At 39.2% G+C, this 22898-nt stretch overlaps 1 protein-coding gene and 1 pseudogene across 2 annotated transcripts in view; one reads left to right on the forward strand and one right to left on the reverse strand.

Annotated features, from left to right (window-relative positions):
• PDE7B (phosphodiesterase 7B) overlaps positions 1-22898 on the forward strand; it is a 288623-nt gene that overhangs the window by 247411 nt on the left and 18314 nt on the right. For both annotated transcript variants that reach the window (XM_090279881.1, XM_090279882.1), the window contains 5 exons: positions 3959-4110; positions 5287-5350; positions 6411-6506; positions 9101-9201; positions 10582-10713. In XM_090279881.1, coding sequence (XP_090136007.1) covers positions 3959-4110; positions 5287-5350; positions 6411-6506; positions 9101-9201; positions 10582-10713 — 545 coding nt within the window. The remainder of the gene's footprint in view (positions 1-3958; positions 4111-5286; positions 5351-6410; positions 6507-9100; positions 9202-10581; positions 10714-22898) is intronic.
• Positions 19075-20257, reverse strand: LOC150007825 (dnaJ homolog subfamily A member 1 pseudogene; annotated as a pseudogene).

Consider the following 22898-nt stretch of genomic DNA (forward strand, 5'->3'; position numbering starts at 1 on the left):
TCTCATTACATCAAAACATGCTTTCAACACAGAAGTCAGGATAACCCATTTTAAATGTAAGTATGATCATACCGCCCTTTTGCTCAAAACTCTGAAGTGGTTCCACGTCTCACTCAGAGTAGACCCCAAGCTGTTGCAGTGGCCTACAGGGCCCTGCGTAATTGTCATGCCCCCCACCTTTGCTCTAAGACCTCAACGCTTACTCCCCCATTTCTCTCCCATCCCCGTCCCCATGGGACCCTGCTGCTCCTCCCTCCTGCATGCCAGAATGCTAAGGATGCTTCCCACTCTAGGGTTAATGGTGCTGGTCCCTTTGTATGGAAACCATCTTCCCAGATATCTGCCCGGCTAGCTCATCTACTTCAAGTTTTGATTGAATTATACCGTTTAATGAGACCAAGCATAAGTACCCCAACACAGAATTTCTGATCCTTCTTTCCCTGCTTTCCTTTTTTTTTACCCATTACACTTAGCACATTCTAATACATTTTTATAAATTACTTCTTCTTTATGTTTATCTTTTATTGTCTGTCTCTCTATGCTAGAATGTTAGTTACATGAGGACAGGGATCTCTGTTTTGCTCACTGGGGGATCTAGAACTGAAGGATCTCACCAAGTATCCAGAACAATGCCTGTACCTTAGTAACACTCAAAATATTTTGTAAATAAATGAATCAACCACTTTATCCTGTACTTTGACTTGATAAACTGATGCAAATGAGTGAGAACCCCTAGTAGAATTGAGTCCATATATTTATTCTTAATACTGATATGTACCTAAACACCCAGCTTTTGTTGTACTCCTCTTATCTCCACACATACTTGTTTGCCCCTTTCCACACATGAAATCTAAATTCTTTTTTTTTTTTTAATATAAAGCTGGCAGCATTTCCAGAGAACAGCAGCTTTTGTCTGCCCTGAATTATGCCTTTGCATGCATACTACAACCTAAGTAACAAACTGATGTTAGTCACGCACTCATTGTCATTGGGGAGTGCCACATTGCTAAGGAGGTCCCTGACCACTGTTTCCTCTGCTTCTGGAAGCCACTCAGATTTTGAATTCAGAAGAAAAGGGGAGATGGGAGGAGGCATAAGAGACACCAACATTTCTTTATATATAAATAGTATACTTTCCTACTAGACTATTCAATTGACTCCAGATCCAAAATTGGCAGTAGATGTCACTTATGTGGCCTTACAGTGATTCATGGAATTTCAGATAAGACAAAACATACCTTGACAAGCATTCAAATAATGTACGTGGGGTATTTTAGGACAATTGTCATGGTGTCAACAGTCGAGTTTTGAAAGGTACACATGACATGATTATCAAAATATCTCTACTGACAGGGTGAAACTTTTGTGGCCACCAGCAGACAAGAATATACTCCATTAGAAAGTAAACACCCTATCTGCTTCATCTCAGAGGAATGTAGGTCACTTATAGGCTGAGATTATGGGTTCCTTTGCCACTGATGTTCTTGGAATATTTGGTAATATTTCCTCATGTCTAAGCTAGTGTATGCTCAACCCTTCTAATGCAGGTGAAGAATTTGATCAGACTAGAGTGAGTGTAAGATGAGAAGCTGATCTAAATTTTGGAACATTGGTTCCAATGGAGCAGAAAAAAGCTTAATTGTTCCTTTAAATACATGCAGAAGCATGTGGATTTCACTTACTAATCATATCAGCACCCCTAATAAGAAAATGTAGTTTTTAATTCATATACTTCATCTTCCAAATCACATTTTAAAATATCTCAATATTTTAACAAATGTAATATAGAAGAAATACTATATTTATTCTAAAAGAATTTCAGATATAGAATTAAATAGACTATAATTAAGAAAAAAGACTTCCGGTCAAGATGGAGGTATAAGTAGACATGCTTTACCTCCTCGTGCAACCATAGAAAGACTTAAAACCAGATCTCAAAAACAAATAACAACCAAAACCATCAAAAATCGAGCTATATGGAAGTCCAACAACCAAGGCTTTAAAGAAGTCACATTTATCCAGATGGGTAGGAGGAGCAGAGTTGCAGAGATGGGGAGGAGAGGCAGCATGGCTCAGGCAAGAATGGACAGTCCCACATTCACAAGTGGTGGATAAAAATCAGGAGGAATACCCTTGGAGCAAGCAATCCCATCCCCAGACCAGCCACGCAGCCCGGAGTTCCAGCACCAGGAAGATAAACCCCCATTACCTCTAGCTGTAAAAACCAGTGGAGTTGGGGTGGCAGAAGAAACTGTTAGATTTTTACTGCCTAAAGAATCTGCATGGTCTAGAACATACACAAACCCCAGGGCAGCAACTGGAAGGGTACCAATAGCATATGGGAAGTGGATAAAGTGACTGGAAATGGGGCGAGTGCTGGGCAAATCACCAGAAGCCAGGCAGCAGCATTGTCCCCTCTCTGAGCCCCCCACCACAGAGCCACAAAATGGTGAAGCAGGTGGCCCCACCCTGGCAATTACCTGAGGCTCCATCCCACAAAATTTACAGGTGCCTTAGCTACATAGGCCATGCTACTAAGACAGGGAGTGAAAGCAGCTCTACCTAATACACAGAACAAACACAGGAAGGCTGCCAAATTGAGGAGATAAAGAAATATGGCCCAAATGAAAGAACAGAACAAAACCCCAGAAAAAAAAATAAATGAAATGGAGATAGCCAACCTATCAGATGAAGAGTTCAAAACACTGGTGATAAGGTTGCTCAGAGAACTCATCGAGTATGGCAAAATGATAAAGGAAGAAATGAATGAAGGTTACACAACATGAAATAAAGAAAAATATACAGGGAACCAACAGGGAAGGAAGTCAGGATTCAAATCAATGATTTGGAACAACAGGAAGAAATAAACATCCTACCTGAACAGAAAGAAGAAACAAGAATGCAAAAAAATGAAGAGAGGCTTAGGAACCTCTGGGACAACTTTAAACATACCAACATCCAAATCATGGGGATGCCAGAAGAAAAGGAAGAGCAAGAAATTAAAATGTTATTTGAAAAAATAATCAAAGAAAACTTTTCCTAATTTGGCTAAGTAAATAGACACTCTAGTCCAGGAAGCACAGAGAGTCTGAAACAAGTTTGACCCAAAGAGGAACACACCAACACACATCATAATTAAAATGCCAAAGGTTAAAGATAAAGAGAGAATCTTAAAAGCAACAAAAGAAAGGAAGAGTTACCTACAAAGGAGTTCCCATAAAACTATCAGCTGATTTCTCAAAATAAAATTTCCAGGCTAGAAGGGGCTGGCAAGAAGTATTCAAAGTGAAGAAAAGCAAGGACCTACAACCTAGATTGCTCTATCCAGCAGAAATATCATTTAGAATGGAAGGGCAGATAAAGTGCTCCCCAGACAAGGTAAAGCTAAAGGAATTCATCATCACCAAGCCATTATTACATGAAATGTTAAAAGGACTTCTGTAAGAAAAAGAAGATCAAAACTATGAACATTAAAATGACAACAAACAACTATCAACAACTGAATCTAAAAAAACAAAAGCAAACTAAGCAGACAACCAAAGCAGGAACAGAATCATAGGTATGGAGATTGTTTAGAGGGCTATCAGCTTGGAGCAGGAAAGGGAAGAATGGGATTTGAAATGGCACAGGGATTAAGCAGCATAATTGGTAGAAACAAAATAGACAAGGGGATGTTAAGAATAGTACAGGAAAGGGTGAAGCCAAAGAACTTACAGGCACAATCCATGAACATGAACTAAAAGGGGGGATTGCTGAAGGAAAAGGGGATGCTGGGTGGAGCAGGGCAAAGGGAGAAAAATTGGGACAACTCTAACAGCATAATCAATAAAACATTCTTTAAAAAAAGCATTGAGAGCATCTTTTAAATTTCTCTCCCTTATAATATATTGCATTTTATGTAGTGGAGAAAGTAGGGTTTTTTACATACATAATTTCTGAATTTGATTACTTTCCACAGATACAACAAACTCAGGGGAAATTGGCTCCAAGAAAAAGGTGAAAAGACTGTTAAGCTTTCAGAGATACTTCCATGCATCGAGGCTGCTTCGTGGAATTATACCACAAGCCCCTCTCTACCTGCTGGATGAAGACTACCTTGGACAAGCAAGGGTGAGTGAGCTAGCCAACCCTCTGCACCTCACAGAGGCCAGTGACCCAGACATGTGCCTCCTCTGGGAGTAGGGTTGAGTCCTACTTCTGACCATGAGATGCTCTGTGACTCTAGCTAGTAACTCGACATGTCTGGACTTTTTCCACAAGTACCAAATGACGTTTTTAGAAATACACACCTCATAGGGCTGATGCAAAGATTATATGAGGTAAAAGTGTCCTGGCTCTGCCCTTAGATTTGTATGACTTGAGTAAAAGGCTCACAAATAACCTCTTAATCCTTCATTTCTCTAATGCTGTTATGAAAGTCTTTGTGTGCCATGATGAGGCCTCTGGATTTTTCATAAAATACAAACATGTCATTCTGGGGCAGGTAAAGGAGAGTGAGCAAGTCCTTTTGGAGCAGTGGCTGTAAGAGGAGAGGAAGGCCCTGTCCCAGTCACAGGAGCTATAGCAAGGATAGAACCAGCACCTGGAACTTTGTGTCTGAGAGATAACACCATCTAATCTTAAGTATGGAGTATTTTTAAGAAGAAGAAGTAGGTCTTTAGATTACCCAATATTTTCAATTGCTCACTCTTCAGTTTCCTGTTCCAGTAGTTAATTTCATATTTAGCCCCACACTGAGCAGAGTAATGTACTCAGCAATCATTTTGACTTCACTTAATTAAAATATGTTGTAAAACTACCTTAAGTGAATAGCAGTTTATAATGGAGAGACTTCACTGAACCATAATTTTAACAGATATCTAACATGTGTGTTCTTGTTATGTACAAGCACTGTTCTAAGCACTTATATTACCTATATTTATGTTTACTTAAATTTGTATTACCTTATTTAATCCTCACAACAACGCTCTGAAGTATTAATATCAACCACATTTTTCAAATTAGGAAACTGAGGTACAGAGAGGTTAAGGAACTTGTCCAAAGTACCACAGCCAGTAAGAGATGTGGGTGACATTGGATCAGGCAGTCTGATCCCTGAGCCTATCCCTTTAACTCTGTTGTTATTAGTCAGTAGAGTAAAATTTATTTTGCTATAGACGAGTTGTACGTAGATAGTAGAATGCTAATGTATTTTCAACTTTTTAGTTGTTTAATTCACCGTGTCTCAAAGTGAATATTTGAGTCTTCGATATGATTCATTTAAGTGGTTTTTTGTTTGCCTTTCAGCATATGCTCTCCAAAGTGGGAACGTGGGATTTTGACATTTTCTTGTTTGATCGCTTGACAAATGGTAAGTCACCCAAAAGAATTTACGCTAAAATATGCACCATACAATGGGATTAATTTAATGAAAACAATATATTTTTTTAAACATTGTCGTTCCTCTTTCCTTCTTTTCCCACTTTTATGCATCTACAGCCACTCAAGAAGGACCAGGGCAAAGGAAAATTGATTGAAATGAAAAATAAGAACAGAATTCGGCCTTAGAATCTTAAGACAGTTTCCTTCTGGCCTTGATGATCCCAAAGGAATTTGAGAATCACAGATTAGATTCTGTCCTTGCAGAGTACTTTGGCCACATCCAAAAGGAGGAAGTTCATTGTTAGTCAATGAAAACTAGAAACATAAAAGCTCATCTGATCTGTTCTGACTTGTGCACTTTTATTAAGTGAGTCAAACTGGGAGAAGGAAATCACTTGTATTTCCATCTGCATAATTTTAGTTGCATGTATATGGACAAGAGTCACTTGAAATACTATCAGTTATCTACAACTTCGATTGTTGTAAAATAGCTTAAAGACAATGAAAGTTACAGCAACACACACAATCAGGCATCCTGGAAGAGTATGCTTAGGCAACACCTTGTTTTTCATTTAAGACATACAGTCATGTTCTTGGTCCATTTCAGTCTTCCACAAACTCTAAAATACTTTTAAAAGTCAGAATCATTATTATTTCATAAACAATATTCCTTCAGTGTTTACATGTTATTGTAGCTTCGATTTTGCATCCCAGCCAGCTTGAGTTATAAAATATCTCATGGTCAAGTCTCATCGTGGTTGATACCAAAATAGGCAGATTCCTTATAATTCCTTGTAACTTTTAATATTACTAATAACTCATTGCCTTTGGTGTACAGAGAAGATCTGAACTAATCTTACTTGTACAATAAAAGAAAATCTAGGATTGGATCATGGTAATAATAACTTTTATACTTGAATAATTTCAAATTTGAAGGAGAAAATAAAATATCAGAGGTCTTCCATTACAAAAACTTTTGATCCTATTGTCAATCTTGATAATTTATTGGTAATAAAAATGAGTTAAAACTGGTGACTGTTCTTCCTCAGGAAACAGCCTGGTAACACTGTTGTGCCATCTCTTCAACATCCATGGACTGATTCACCATTTCAAGTTAGATATGATGACCTTACACAAGTTTTTAGGTAAGTCTTTGTGGTTGTCATTCCTATTTGTACCTCCTTTCCCATAAGTAATGGCAGTCCATAGTATTCTTTAATATAAACTGGCAGGGATCATAGTTTGGTGGATGAAGATTTCATATTAACCTTAAATTGTCTCATCTTAATTTTAAACTATGGTTTACACATCTAAATCACGGACATATCATTTATTTAATTAGTTATGTTTACAGTATATAAAAGTTTTACAAAGAAAACCAATAAGAGCATGTATCTGTCAAAGAAGTTACTGATCTGTTCAAATATCAACAAAACTCCAGTAATCCCAATCTGGACATGAGTTGTTGAATATCTTCAACAGATTTTTTTAATAAGAAGAACTACCATTTACGTAGTGCCCACTATATGCTGAATGCTGTCAGTATGTTATTTCTAATCATTTCAATAATCCTGCAGATTGGGCATTGCCACCACCATTTGGCCCACAGTTAAAGAGAGGCACAAAGAGGTTTTGTAACTTGCTCAAGGTCAACAGCTTACAATTGGCAGAGCCTTCAATCCAAACTCAGGTGTCTCTGACTTGAAAGACCACCATCATTTCACTTATCCCCACCATCATGCTATCAAAAGTAGCCCCAGTTCTTACCTGACTTTATGTACATTTTTATTTATCTGCCAGTGAATGAATTATCCAGGGCATATTTTTCATCACTGAGCCATTTGGCTCAGTGGATTGAGCGTCGGCCTGCGAGCTAAGTGTCGCTGGTTCGATCTTCCAGTCAGGGCACATCAGAGAAGGAAAACTCTGATTCCAAAAAACCTCCGCTGCCTTGCGGCATACCTCTTCAGGGGAAAGGCTAAGGGAGTAAACCCCGACAGAAAATCCGGAGCCGGAGTCCCTAAGGCGGTTTGATGTTGTAGTCAACACCGGCAACTCCTGCGGCGCACCTGAAGCCAAGCTGTATTGACTCCGTCTTTCCCTTGGACCCTTCAGCTGCGAAGAGAGGGGGGGTCTGCTGCATGGGCAACAGCAGACCCTCCATATCACCCTGCCCAGGCTCTGTAGCTTCAGCTTCACTGGAGAGGACACTCCAGCGTCATCGCAAGATGTCGATTCAACACGGGAGGAGACAGATACCGTGTCACTCCCGAGTCGGACTGCACAACCATTCTCGGCGGTGCAGATAGACTCTTAAGAAGCTACACCATCGTCTCTCGAGACGGACGGCTGCCGACGACGACGACGATTTTTCATCACATAACTTTCTGCTGTCACTTAGCATTTTTCTGGCGTCTTTGACTTACCCCATGGCTGTGCCTTGAATTCGGAAGCTGGCTGACGCCATCAGGAGTAGAATTACAGTGACAATGGCAGCAACAACAGTAGCAACAACAGGCATTTTTGGTGCTGGGAACTATTCTAAGTACTTGCACGTATTAATACATTAAATCCTTACCAGAGCCCTTTGAGACTGGAGGTATTGTTATCCTCATTTTATAGAGAAGGAAACTGAGGATCCTCGTGGTTAGGTAACTTGCTCGACACAAACTATAAATAATAGAGCCAGAATTCAAATGTAATTGTAAAATAAACCTGCTGAGTAAAAGGTATACATGGCACAACAGAAATTTTTGAAATCAGCCACAACATGACTCAGTTTCAGAAACACAAATAACCTCAAGTTAATTGAATTTAGATTGCTTGAGCAAAGTAATGGCCATAACTAAGGCCAACAGTTTTGATTTGCCCAAAGAGGGAGAGAGTAGATACTTTGGACATGTGTATGCACCCAGAGTACATGTGAGGAATGCAAAAATTTGATGACAAAAATAACACCAGAATCCAGAGCCAAACTCACAGCAGGGGCTGACAACATATGGCCACACTTGCAAATCTGGACATCCTATACACACTGATTATATTGCATTCTAAGCATTGCCTCGGTTATTAGCTGAAGCAGGCTAGTGGCTTCTGTAAATAGCAAACCAAAATTGCCTTGCTTATGTCTCTACTTGGTTCCAAGAGCACTCTGGTCCTTAGATTAGAAGGTCATGAAAGATGGTAGCTTAACCTTACTTAATAAGACAGAAAGAAAGTCACGGAATCCTCAGCTGGATCAACATAGTAAATTGAAAATCTGCCTGAAGAAGCCCTAGATTAGCTTTGGCATTTGTTACTCAAGTGGTAGACCCATCTTTGGATATCAAGAGTCTGATGCTACCTACTAGAGCTATTTAAAAAGAAACCTCTTTTATGGCATAGTATTCATAAATGGCAGTAAACTTAAATAATTAAACTATAGTGTGAAATAAAGTTGTCCTTTTCCTAAATATTTATTTTACCTGTGAATGAAAGCCTTCATTAATGCCAGAAAGGGGTGATTTATGAAGGTGGTGAGAATTCCCAAGGGTCTCGCAAATCCTTTTAACCTTTTTCCCATCTGCGCCCCCCTCCTCTTCAAAACAACTCAGTAGAACTGCCAAGCTTCTGAGAATCATTCATTTCTAAAGAATCCCCAGGGAGCACATTTCAAGCAAAAGGAACCCTCAGTAAATCGGAGATCATATGCCCTTTCTGTTTTGGTTTTAGCTGATTAAGTTATCTGTTTGCTTCCTAGTCATGGTTCAAGAAGATTACCACAGCCAAAACCCATATCACAATGCTGTCCATGCTGCCGATGTCACCCAGGCCATGCACTGCTACCTGAAGGAGCCAAAGGTAAGTCCAGACCCAGCTGCCTCCTCAGCCACCTGGAAATGCCAAGTAAACTACCTGTTGAGTCCCAAATCACCCCACATATCAGAATAGCTGTTACGGGTCATTCACAACCTGAATGCAATTGTTTCTATTAAAGTTCCAGCATCGGCCCTGAAAACTGCAAAACTCATGAAAGAAGATGCAGATTTTCTGAGGTTTCCTTCCATAATTTGTATGAAAGTCTGCATTAGGACAAAAATAACCCTTCCCATGACAATCTGTGTCTTAGATATCTTCAGCAGTCTCAGGAACTAGCTGTTTTGTCTTGAATCTTTGCTACAAATGGAACCAGCACTGAAACTTTCTGGGAAAATTCTCCTACCTTCATGGCTTTTGATTGACAAATAGATTCAAAACTCCTTAAGCCTCCAGCTCCATTTTCTTTTAAGGCAAGTGGACTCAGGCCCAAGAAAACTTGTGAACATCAAAGACTTCTTAGCAAGCCTGCTCTAATGTGCTAAACCAATCCAATATTTAAAACATGATAATAGTGCTCGTTACTCAAAACCAGGGCATTTCTTAGCTATATAACAGTTGGTATAACATGTAAGGTGAATTTTTCTTAAGGTTTTTGAAAATAATATTCCAGTCCAAGACTCTGTTTAGTTCAATTAGTTTAACATCAACCCCTGACTATCCAGACACCAGACAAGCATTCCCAAGATAAAACTGAGTATATGCCTGATCCATATAAAATAGCCCAGAGACATTAAAGGTTTTGTTTTTAAATCTCTAGGGAGCCTGAAAGTTATATATCTAAAATTAGTACTGGATTCTCATTGCCCTGTCTGTTTTCATAGTTAACACCACCCCCCCAAAAAAAGATTCTCACATCCCTCATTTACTACACATTGAAGAAACATGCACATTCTGCAATCCAGCCCACTCTTGATTTCATAGTCAAAGAAGTGACAGCGATAAAGTGGATGGTTGGAATATACAAATGATTTTTGTTATGTGTCCATGACTTTGGTTTTAACTTTTTACTTCATTTACAGCTTTGTCTAGGAACAAGACTGCTTTCAGGCTCTGCCTTCTCCCTACCCACCGACAGGCATCAGCACGACAACAAGAAAAGGAAACAGCGGCAGTAGGAAAGGGAGGGTGGCTGAATGGTCTACACAGTTTGATTTGCTCAGTTACTCTCCACACAGTCCTTTCTTTTTTCTTGCGATTCCATGTGACTTTCACCTCACTGACTGCTTCAGAGGGTAAAGGTCTGGAAGATGAAAGGCCTGAACAATATTGTGATGCTTCATTCGATTTGATTTTGCCAAAACAAATGCTAACCTATTTGTGAGGCCACAAACACTGACCTCCCAATTTGACTTTTTTTAACAGCTCGCCAGCTTCCTCACACCTCTGGACATAATGCTTGGACTGCTGGCTGCAGCAGCACATGATGTTGACCACCCAGGAGTGAACCAGCCATTTCTGATCAAAACTAACCACCACCTTGCCAACCTATATCAGGTAAGGGAGTGAAACATCAAGCCAGACACAAGACGGTCAACTGCTTAGGCCTAGTCCTGGAGCCTGAATCTCAGTCTCAGAGATGGTTTCAGTCAGGGTCAGCCTCAATGATGACCACCTCCAAAGAGCGTGGATTTGAAATAGGTCCTGGATATCCCCTAAGAAATATTACATTGGTTTACAAGGATATCCAAGGAACTTAATTTGCTCCAGAGAAGGTTTGAAACTATTTGAAGTCAAGTGGAATCTCTGAGACTACTTTCTGGTGGTCTGAGAATATCTGTTTCCCTGGAAATAATCTCATATATAATGGCCTGCTGAGGCCATTATATATAAATGATAGTACTCAGGTATAAACCTAATTTAGACTTATGTCTCTTGGGTCATTCCTGAACTTTATGGGCCTGTGTGTCAGAGGTATATCACCAAAGACAATAGACATTGTTGTTAAAAAAAAAAAAAAAAAAAAAAAAGTTCAGCAGCATGAGTAGATTGGTCAGGAGAACTTTCACCCAGGATATTGTTTCAGATATTAAACCTTATGTCATAAATGAGTTACTTCCAGAATTTTCAACAGGATTCTTTAGAGACCTTTGGTTGTCATGCACAAAATCTTTACATACAAGAAAATTATTTACCTCAATTTTAGTAGAGATTTTGAAAAAATTTAGTGCTGAAAGAATTCTGACAGATCCCCATAGAACAGCTGCCTTACACAAAATGCAGCAGACTAAGAATGCATTTCTTTCCAATAAAGCACAACTGGAACATTTTCAAAAGCCTTTCTTCATCCAGTTGATTACCTTTTGGCATAGGTAAAAACTGCTGTTCCTAGGCTTATGGCTCAACCTGGTATGTATTTCAGCACTAGGCTCCCCTGGCTGTCAGCCCAGCACCTGGAGCTGGGATAGATATGGCCATATAGTGGGGGCAGAATGACAAAACTAAGGAAGTCTTTGGTGATGGGCTAAAAAAGAAAAACTAAAAGTAAACTTTCTAAGCCATCTCAGAAGCTAAACGTATTGTTTGGGGAAAACATAGGTATGTGACGAGGGGAAAACAAATTAAGCAGCTGCACCCAAAACCCCCAAGTAAATTTTCTATTCCTGTCAGTTCTGACTGTTTCAAAAGCCTTTTATTGTACAAAGGAAATCAATCAACACAATCGGCTTCTTAATTTATTCCCAGATAATGTAAATGCTTACATAATCCTGATTTCTCATCATCAAATAAATCATGTCAATGGAGTTTGAAAGTATCTACTGCTACTGGGTGATGTGCACATAAAAATGAGGGTCATAAAACTGTACTTTAACATGTAGTATATATAAAACACGTAACGAATTCACATTTAGACAGAAGTCAGAAAGAAATATGTCGGATGTTAAAGACATAAATAATGAAGAATTAAGTACTCACTGCTAATTAACAAAAATTGATTCTCAGAAGTATGACACGCCAATCTATCTTCTTTAGATACTAAAAATGTTCTCAATAATGGATTCCTACTCAAATTTTTGAAGTACAAATATTTTAACAATTTTTGTTTGAATGTCTTTATTTAAAGTAAACATTCCAATACAACTAAATTCTATAGCTTTTTCAATGCAACATATAGTTTTGTATATTTTTAATCAGAAACTATTTATTTCATCTCTTGGATGATATACTAGGATTTAGAAGTACAAGCATGAATAAAATATAATCTCTACCCTCAAACATTTGTTCACACTCATATGTCCAAAAGCCAAGAAAACTTAATCCCAGTTTGAAAAAGGTTTGAGGAGTCAGCTAAAGATATGCATATAGATACAACTCTTAAAAAAGCTTTTGTGTTTTTTCTTTATTTTTATTATTGATACCATTACAGATGTCCCCATTCCCCTACCCCCTTTGCCCACCTCCACCCAGCACCTGTACCTCCTTCCCTCTGGTCATCACCACACTGTTGCCTGTGTCCATTGGTCATGCATATATGTTCTTCGGCTAATCCCTTCACCTTCTTGTTTTTTAATTGTTGACACTATTACAGATGTCCCCTTTCCCCCCACCATTTGCCCCTTCTTTGTATCCAAAAATATTACTACAATACAGTGAGCCATTAACTTTTCTAGCAGTGAATTTATCAACATCTGATCTATATGGCCTAATCTCTGATAGGAAAGAAAACGACCCTTTTGATAATAACTAGAGAGGAGCTAGGACATAGGACTCAAAAACCACATTCAAAATACTGTCTTCATCAGTGCCCTGCTCAACTGGTCTTAGATCTCTTGGAGGCTAGAGATCCATGTCTCTCTGTTATGGGAACAGTGTTGAAAGCAAAGCAGTATCATGCAGTCTCATAAAGTTACTTCCAATATCCTAGAGCTGGGTAGGATAAAATAACGAAGCTTTTATCAGCCAAATGAGATTTCAGTTCTGCCCAACAATTTATGCTGCCTTTAATATTTGGCGCCATACCATTATTGACCTTCTGAAGGAACTCCAAAAAGATAAATTCCCTGTAAAATTTAGTTTAACAAATTATGTAACTAACCTCTATTCAGCACTCACTATGATTCTAATGCTGTGCTAAATGCTTTTAATGTACTATACTATTTAATCTTCGCAATAGCCCAGTTAGGTGGGTACTATTATGACTATTTTACAGGAAGATGAAAATTGATACTTAGGAAGTTGAAGTTTTGGTGTTTTCTTTTTTTTTTAAATAAATAGCTAATTAGTGGCAAAGCTGGGACTGGAACTCAAGTCTCTTGTCTCCAGAGCAGAACTGCCTAAGCACTATACATAGTGCCTCTAAAATTTACATTAGTCACCTACTGTATGCGGGAAGCTAAGAACTATCCCCCTGGTCATCCTATTGCCTTGAGGAAGGCAAGAGGATTAGAGACAAGTTGCTTAAAGCGGGAGAGAATGAGCTGAGTACTCTGCAGTAGATAACTATTGTACAAACAAAATACGGTGGGAAGACAGGAAGTGCTTCTGCAAACAAGTTTCTGAGAGGAAAAAAGAACTCATGGAGGAAGAACAGAGTAAACTAGGCCTTGAAGCATGAGTAGCACTTTGGAGAGCACTAGAGGCAGCATAAGCTGGCGTCCATAGGAACTGAAAATGGACTGTCCCTATGACCTCTAGCTGAGCATAGTTCTGCCATGGGCAAACCTTGCTCTCAGGTCGGTGGCTGCGACACAATGACTATTATGATTTAGTGTATATTCTGTCTTTTGTAGAAACTGCAGATTAGCTATGAGACCTGGGTCAGAAAATCCCCACTCTGCATCAAGCTGTAGATGAGGAACTGGCATGACTTCTCAGGTTTTCAGTTTCAAGGGGAAAAATCATGGTGCACAGTCTATAAGCTGAGCAAGATCATTAACAACATGTGATATATTTTACATTTTTTGGAAATGTAGCCCTTTAGCCTCCCAAACACCTGTTGGTTGAGACATAAATGAACTTTCAGTAAGTTAAGTGCTGATTTTGAGTATGGACCTATGCACATTTTCCTAGGGGAAGGATCCATCACTTAGACTCATAATTTAAAATGAGTTATACATTCATAAAATATTAAGAACCATGGTAATGAGTGAAAATATATATATATATATATATATATATATATACACACTGTACACCCTGGCTGGTTTGGCTCAGTGGATTGAGCATCGGCCTGCGAGCTAAGTGTCGCTGGTTCGATCTTCCAGTCAGGGCACATCAGAGAAGGAAAACTCTGACTCCAAAAAACCTCCGCTGCCTTGCGGCATACCTCTTCAGGGGAAAGGCTAAGGGAGTAAACCCCGACAGAAAATCCGGAGCCGGAGTCCCTAAGGCGGTTTGACGTTGTAGTCAACACCGGCAACTCCTGCGGCGCACCTGAAGCCAAGCTGTATTGACTCCGTCTTTCCCTTGGACCCTTCAGCTGCGAAGAGAAGGGGGGTCTGCTGCATGGGCAACAGCAGACCCTCCATATCACCCTGCCCAGGCTCTGTAGCTTCAGCTTCACTGGAGAGGACACTCCAGCGTCATCGCAAGATGTCGATTCAACACGGGAGGAGACAGATGCTGTGTCACTCCCGAGTTGGACTGCACAGCCATTCTCGGCAGTGCAGATAGACTCTTAAGAAGCCACACCATCGTCTCTCCAGACGGACGGCTGCCTACGATATACACACTGTACATATTACACTATATATTATGAATATATATATAGAAACACAAAAAAAATTATACAGGCACATGTGCACACATTTAGTTAACGAGAATACAATAGAGGGGATGTGCTGAGAATTATGTGGCTTTGAGAATACGCTGTGCGTTACTGTGACAATCCTGACTTACTATAAATGAGATAAAATGGAAGAGGGCTTCCTCTCCCTCCTTTTCTTTGCTATGTTCTTTCAGTTTGGATAAATAAGATCATTGCGTAATGCCCAGCCTGTGCTTCTGCCCTGAGATAAAGGGAAAGCCAGGGCAGCTGGAGTAAAGGCTGGGTCAGGGGGTTCTCTCCCATCATTGGCTGAGCTGGACTCATTAGCTGAACTGCCAACCCAAGTTCTATATACATGAAGGCGATCAAGGCACTTCCACCTGGCTCCTCTCTCATCAGACCAGAAACAGTCCAGGTGTCCATGGTGGACTGAGAGGGACAAGAGCATGTGAAAGATAGCACCCCAAATTTACCTTCTGTCCCTCTACCATGCAATGCCTCCCCTCCCACATGGGATCAGCAATTGGGAAAACTAAGCATTAAATCAGATACAATATTCATTATAACAGTTGCAAAAGAAATAATTTTCAGTTCAATTTAAATTTTAATTCATTTTGACAAAGCCCAACTATATTTAACCAGTAGCAGAGCAACCTAATGAATAAAATAATTAATAATTAATTGCTCTGTAAGACATTATATTTATTACATTTTATACTGTCTTGTAGTTTATAATTTTTTTTTTTTTAGTCACTTGTCACAAGCACTTAGAGGAGGTCAGCATTTTTAACCACTTTTTTTTCTAATGACTCTGAATCATTAATATGAAGTTGACAGCGCCAGGAGAAATGTTCCTTCCACATGGTCCTATGACTTCTACCCAAGCAAGCAACTGCAAAGATTATATATAACCTCATGATATCTGCTATAGGAAAGGTGTGTTGGGCAAGTAGTGTGAAAATTGTAAAAAGAAGGCTCAAATTTGATTTTCTGCTTTATCAAGTTTCTGCTGTTGACAGTGAGGTAGCTGGTATGTGGCATGTCTGTGACCCTGATCTGAACACAGGCCTGCCCCTTGGACAGCCACTGATGCCCAGGCTCCTTGCTCTCAGAGCAGTGACACGGGCAGGTGTAGATGCAACAAGAGAGATCTTCAGACAGGCGGTAGACATAGCAGTGCTATAATTTCTTCAAAGGCCAAGGTCTTGTTTAGGACTCAAGGAGCTTCAGTTTCCCTGAGACCTCCTGGGCTGGGACTCTTGCAGCATTTCCAGGAAGACCTCCTGGCTTGTTAGGGAAGAACTCAGCCACTTCACTATCTCCTAGAGTCTTGCCTCTGTTTCATGAGCAATTAAAAATGAGAACACAGACTCTATTTCTGTTGTTTTTCTTCCTGTAACCTCTGGTTTAAAAGACTAATTAACTCTGACTCCTGTTGTACAGCAGACTTAGATGATCAACATCATCCTGAATATTTTAATCAAAGAAAGTGTCCATTAAATGGGGGAGAGGGGAACCAACTTTTCAAAGCTGCCTTGTATGATAGCAAATCTTCTCTGCCAGATTTTCTTTGACAAATAGACTCTTGATTTAATTTGAAAACCTGTGTTGGTGGTCTATTGAATGCCAGATGTGTTGTTATTCAGGAACAAACGGGTTGTTTTGTTCTTAGCATGGATAGTACTTGATAATTCAGATACAATGAAAAATAAAGATTTTGCAGTAGGGGTTTAAGGGTTTTATTTTTTCCAAATTAAAATTCTAGTAGGTTTTTTGACACAAAAGTGGATATTTACTCTTTCAACTTCAAGATAAAGATTATTCTTCAAACTACAAGCCTGAAGAGGTTGCAACACTAGAACAAATTGTCATTAGGATAATGGGAAATTGCTGAGCTGATGCTCTTAAAGGTAGATGGATGTGGTAGCCTAAGTGGGGTCCCAAAACAATGCCGGGATTTCAACAGATAGTAAAATGGTATCATCTCAACTGTGTTCAGATATACATGAGCATTCATGATGATTTTTTTCTTTTTTATAAATCTACCTTTTACTGATATTGTCCTTTGAGCCACTGTGAAAGCCAGATGAGCCTGTAGGAGCAGAGCTGCCTCCCTGGGAGTGGCACTCCGTTAACTCTGGCTGTCCCCTATGAGACACCAGTAGGTTCCAGCTGACTGGCCGCAGCCTCTCCCCTGGTGCAGGGCACCTACATCTTCCTTGTCTTGTCTACATTCAGGCTGGCCCAGCTCTAACACTTCTTCTGCTGAAGCTCAACTCTGTCCCGTAGATGCCTGCTCAAAATCTCACTGCCTTCAGGATTAAGTCCAAATGTCTTAACACTGTACAAATCCTGTTATGATCTGACCCTGCTACACTTTCCAGCTTCATTTCCCATCATTACTCAACATGTCATATATGCATCATCCAGTCCGAACTACTTTCCAAGTCCCAAACCTATCACTCATTCCTTTATTCATTCAACAAATATTCACTGAGTGCCTAATACATGCCAGGTGCTGGGAATGTAGGAGATGAACAAAACAAGTAAAAAAAAAACCCTGCTTTCTACTAGGGGAAACAGAAAATCACTAAGTAAAATGTGTAATATATTAGAAAGTGGTCGTTTTCAGTGACTGAAAACTGGGAAAGAAGATATAGTGTCCCTCCTGCTAACAGGCCTTAACCACATGCTCTTTCTTCTGCCTATTTTAATGGAATATATTCTCTCTACATTGCCTTAATTTAAAAATTCATTATAATGATTTTCTTACCTTTTATCTTGTAATTGATAAGTTCTATCTGATATATGTTATTTCTCGAGTCATTTACCTGATCCAAGTTATCTGTGAATGAGTAGTAGAAGAGAGCTTATTACTTCAATTATTTCATACCAAAAGATCACAAGTTTGGCTTCTATCAGCTATTAACCAAAAACTCAACAGGAGTCTTTTTCTGTTAGCAGTTACTTAAACTTTTGCAGCTACTGAACGTTTAGGTTTCGGAAATTAATTATTCAGTATCCACTCAACAAATATTTACTTTTTAAGTGGCTCTGTGCCACATGCTGGGGCACAAAGATGAATAAGATACACTCCCTGTTCTCAGTGGCAGTCATGCATGGCAGCAGTTTTCAGACGAGGCACACCAAGACTTTCCAAAGGGAATATGGGCATGAATAGTGCCAACAAATCTGTTTTCAGGCCCTTAAACTGACCGACCTGGGAAGTGCTTGCAGGGAAGTCAACCCAGTTCGACTTTTCCACTCCTCTTTCACAATCACCCAGTTCCCACTTTACAAAAGAAAGACATAGCTCTCACCCATTATGCATGTTGCATATTGCACCAGTTGTGCCAATATCATGTGCGACCTCAGTGTGAAAAAATACCAAAGGAACAACAGGAAATACTAAAGGCAGTCTCTCCCAGACATCTCACAAATAGATGCATCTCCAATAAATTTTTATTCTTAAGCATATTATTTTTTTCAAATTTGTAATATACATGTATTTTAATCAATTAGTTGCTAATAACCATTGCATTGTAAACTCAAGCTTGAAAAACATTTACTACTTAGAGACTAATGTTAGGAAAATTTAAGTTAAAATTTTAATGTATGTACTTATTTTTCTTGCAGAGAAATGTGATAGGGTGTGAATTTCACACATAAAACATATTACATTATATATTCTATAGGAAAAAAGAATGGAAATATAAGTTCTAAAGGAAAAAGAATCAATTTACAATTTCCAACTTAGAGAATATTCATGTTTTTTTCCAATAGCTGATAAATTGGCATTAAATGTCATTAGATACATGTAATACATAAAAATGTTATAATGACTTTATATTATAATATGATATTCATAAATATGCAAGATATTACATCTTTTATTACCATTGAAATTTGTGATTTTATATCAATGAAACCAAATTTGGAGGGAAGGGGTCCACAGTGGGCGTAGAAACTAATATCTAAATAAAACAATCAACCATAGACTTTTTTTGAGCTTTTATATTTTGAATTTATTCTTCATTTAGTGTTTGAAACACTATTGTAGTTGACTATTAAAACAAAAACAATAGTAAGTAGTGAGCCTACATTCACTACTGTATATAAAATGTGAGCAGTGAGCGTTATTCACTGGCCCATTAAGAGGTCTGGCCCTGAACACCACCTCAGGATGATGGTCATCATCCTCATATGCTTCTCCATTATAATGGTGCCATCTTTCTTGATTTGGATCAAAGTCCACCAATTCTAACTGGTCCATTTCATCCTCCTTTCTTCCCTTCAAGTAGGAGTTTTTCCAGCAAAGAGAGTTTATCAGGAGAGAGAAAGCCATTTTCAGGAAAGTTTACCTTAAATTCAATGATTAGGTGACCCTTTTCATATGGTCTATGATAAATTGGCATGCCTTCATTTAGCACACACTTGAGATCTTCATGCCTGACAATCTGACCTGGATGAGAGGTGATGACTATGGTTCAGTTGTCAAGAGCAGCTATTGGTTTTTGAAAGCCACACATGCTTTAACCAGCTGTGAGTCCATACACATGAAAAGGTCTTCACTCACCGAGTGAAAACAGTGTGGTCTTTCTGATCTAAAACAATGATACTATCTTCTGGCTCCAGTCCTGGTTCTTAGTCTCCTTCACCACAGAATGTTATCCCCTGGCCATCTTTCATGCCTTTGTCAATATGAACTTCTAGAATCTTCTTCTCTCAAACTATCTTCCTTCCACTGCAGCCTTTGCATCTATCTTTAGAACCGATCCATTCCCTGTGGCCCTGGTACTCCACGCACACAGACTGAATTTGCTAAACCACTCCAGGTCCTATCTGAGGAATTCTTACTTGCATCCCAGAACCTTGGTAGTTGGGACAGCACTCTACTGCTCCTTTCTTACCACCTCAGCTTTCACATTTGTCACAAATCACATTCTTTTTCAGAGCTAGTTTTCTTGTTGCACCATTATATAAATCTTCGAAGGTTACCAAGAACTGATGCACAACATTTTTACCTCTCCTTTCCCTCTGCATCCTTCCTCCTCCTCCAAAAAACATATCAAAGATGTCCATGCAGGAGCCAAAACCACCACCTGCTCCACCTTCTTTAATTGCCTGTTCTTCTCCTTTATCATATAATTCCCCTTTCTTTGCATCAGAGAGTACTTTGTAAGCTTGAGAAATCTGTTTAAACTTCTATCTGTTTGGATTCTTATCAAGGTGATACTTCAAGGCCAGCTTCCTTATAAGCCTTTTTCAATTCTTCCTGAGTGGTATTGGGTCTAACCCCCAAAATATCACAGTAAGTGTTTCTTTCACCATTTTTGACAGCCGTTGAGCAGGCCGAGGCAGGTGTGGAGGAGCAGGAAAGAGTGCGTTACTGTACGCAGCTTCAAAAGCCGCTGCTCTTCCACTTCTCACCAAGTGTTCTGGAAAGTTCCACCAACCATAGACTTTTAAAGCAGCAACTATACATAATCTTCAGAAAAGTGAGCATCACTACAGACATTCATCAGTGTATAAATGTCAGGCATCTGAATGCTTGGATGTGGCTGCACAGAAGAAATTCTTGGGAGGCAGCAAGGGCCGTATGCAAAGCGTCAGCCTTGACAACTGGCAGACCTGGGTTTAAGGCCTTCCTCAGCCGCTCACTAGCCATGTGGCCTCTCAGAGAAACCTGAAACTTTATTACCTATGAGTTAATAATAAAAATAGTGGAGAGTTATGTAAAGATCAAATGAGACCATGTAAACTGGGTGCTTAATAAATGTTAGTTCCTTCTCCCCAAGCAGCCCTTCCTTCTTAATCTCTGGAATCCAGTGAAGTACCCCTACTTCCAACAGAGTTCCAGCCAAAACATACTTTTATTTATAGAGACTGCTCCCAGAAAGGTTGTGTTTATAATCATGTACTCTATTGTCTTTCATTCTGTGCCAGCTTCCAGGCCCACTCAGCTTCTTTCCATTTCCCTGGTGTTCATCTCCAAATATGGTTCCACCAGCAAATTTCCCAAGTACCCTTTTATTCTGTCTTTGGGAAGATGATTAATGAAGATCTTAAATCAGGCTGACATAAATAACAATGCTTAAAGCAATCCTCCAGACACTTTTGTTTCACTCATCAGAGAGATGGTGTCATTTATCATTAGGTCTTGTTACAGTTTTTCAGCCCCTTGAAAAACCCACATGAAGACACTCATTTCCATATCTACTTGAATTGGCCTTGCAAGCGAACGCTCATGAGTTACTGAATTAAATGTCATCACAAGACAGAACATCTGTTACATCACACTAACCTATCACTCTCTGCGCTCATAACTCTTTATGGTCAAAACAAATTAGTCTAGGATGTTATTCCTAATAAACATTCTCTTTGATTGTGTGTGGCTCATGCCCAAAAGGAGATAATAGACCAGTTGATAAAAGTAGCAAAATCTCATCACCAATTCCAACATGGTCAGGTGATAAATAACAAATAATGACTCCTTGGCAAGGAGAGAAATGAATAGCAGTAAAACAGCCTATACAGAGGGTCAGTATAAGACTCTTGCCTCATGAAATTCAATTCTACAAAGTTCTGGACAGAAATTGCTGTCTGGATTTAGAACCAAAAATAGCGGCAATATTCTTGAACCTTGCTTTTTCCTAATAGATCCTTGATTGTGTTACTCACAGAGGTTCTCTTTTCTCGTTTCCTGAAAAAGCGAAGCATTGCATGGGTGGCTCGGTTACAGACGTGGGGCATATTGAGGGAATATTTTTCAGTCTCTCTCCAGGCTCCATGTAGTCTCCATATTGTTTTCTTTGCTCCTTTCCCCTTGCCTTTTCATTTCATTGTGGTGCAATAACACAATATAAAATTTATCATCTTAATCATTTTAAGTGTACATTTACATTGTTATGCAATTACCACCACCATCCCTCTCTAGAATTCTTTTTGTCTTGCAGAACTGAAGCTCTGTGACCATTAAATAATAACTCTCCAACCCCTGGCAGTCACCATTCTTTCTATCTCCATGAATTTGACTACTCTGGGTACCTCATATAAGCAGAATCATGTATTTTCTCCTCACTTTTAATGAATGCTATCTTCCTGTATTTTCTTCTAAGTTTATAACCACTCTTGAAATAAAATGGAAGATCAATAAACAAATAAGAAAATAGAGTAAAACAATTTCCAGGGAGCTAGAAGCATTTCATTCTATATGTATCAAGTCAGTGGTAAGGCCATGTTTGCTAATTAGAAAAAACACTGGATTATAAGAAATAATCATTATCTAAATAGCTAATGTTCAGACAAATAGCATATTTAAGATAACAGTAAGGTTAAAGGAGAGACTGAACATAGTAGAGGTTCCTACAAGGAAAGAAATATCAAGATAATTGAACAAGGAAGCAATTGTAGATTCAAATTGAGACCTACTGGGCTAAATGCCAATATACTAGGTCAGCAAGGTTATTGACAGAGCTGCTTCTGTGGTTCTCAAACTTTAGTGTCCATAAAAATTAATCAGCATAAACCTACCAAATCAAAACTGTATTTATTGAGTGGGACTCAGAAATCTGCATCATCAGCTGCCCAGGTGGTTTACCGAGGTTTCTTATGAGTGTTGAGAAACAATGGTCAGTGCAGTAGGTCAGACTAGGGGCTGTGAGGCCTGCCTGTGCTTTGTTGACTGGTATAATCTTGGCTTATCTTATGCACATAGCCCCATGGTATCCATTACTACCTATTTCTATCTGCTTCCCTTTCTTTCTTCTACATTGATTGTTGCCTGACCAAGCTATCAAAAACAGGGGACAAGCGCTGACCGGTGTGCCTCAGTTCATTGGGCAGCATCCCACAAAGCGAAGGGTCACTGGTTCCATTCCCAGTCAGGGAACATGCCTAAATTGTGGGTTTGTTCCCTGGTCAGGGCATGTACAGAAGGCAATCTATCAATGTTTCTCTCTCACATTGATGTTTC

Source organism: Furipterus horrens, unplaced genomic scaffold (assembly GCF_987537825.1).
Source record: "Furipterus horrens unplaced genomic scaffold, mFurHor1.1.pri manual_scaffold_6, whole genome shotgun sequence".
In the NCBI taxonomy this organism is placed as follows: Eukaryota; Metazoa; Chordata; class Mammalia; order Chiroptera; family Furipteridae; genus Furipterus; species Furipterus horrens.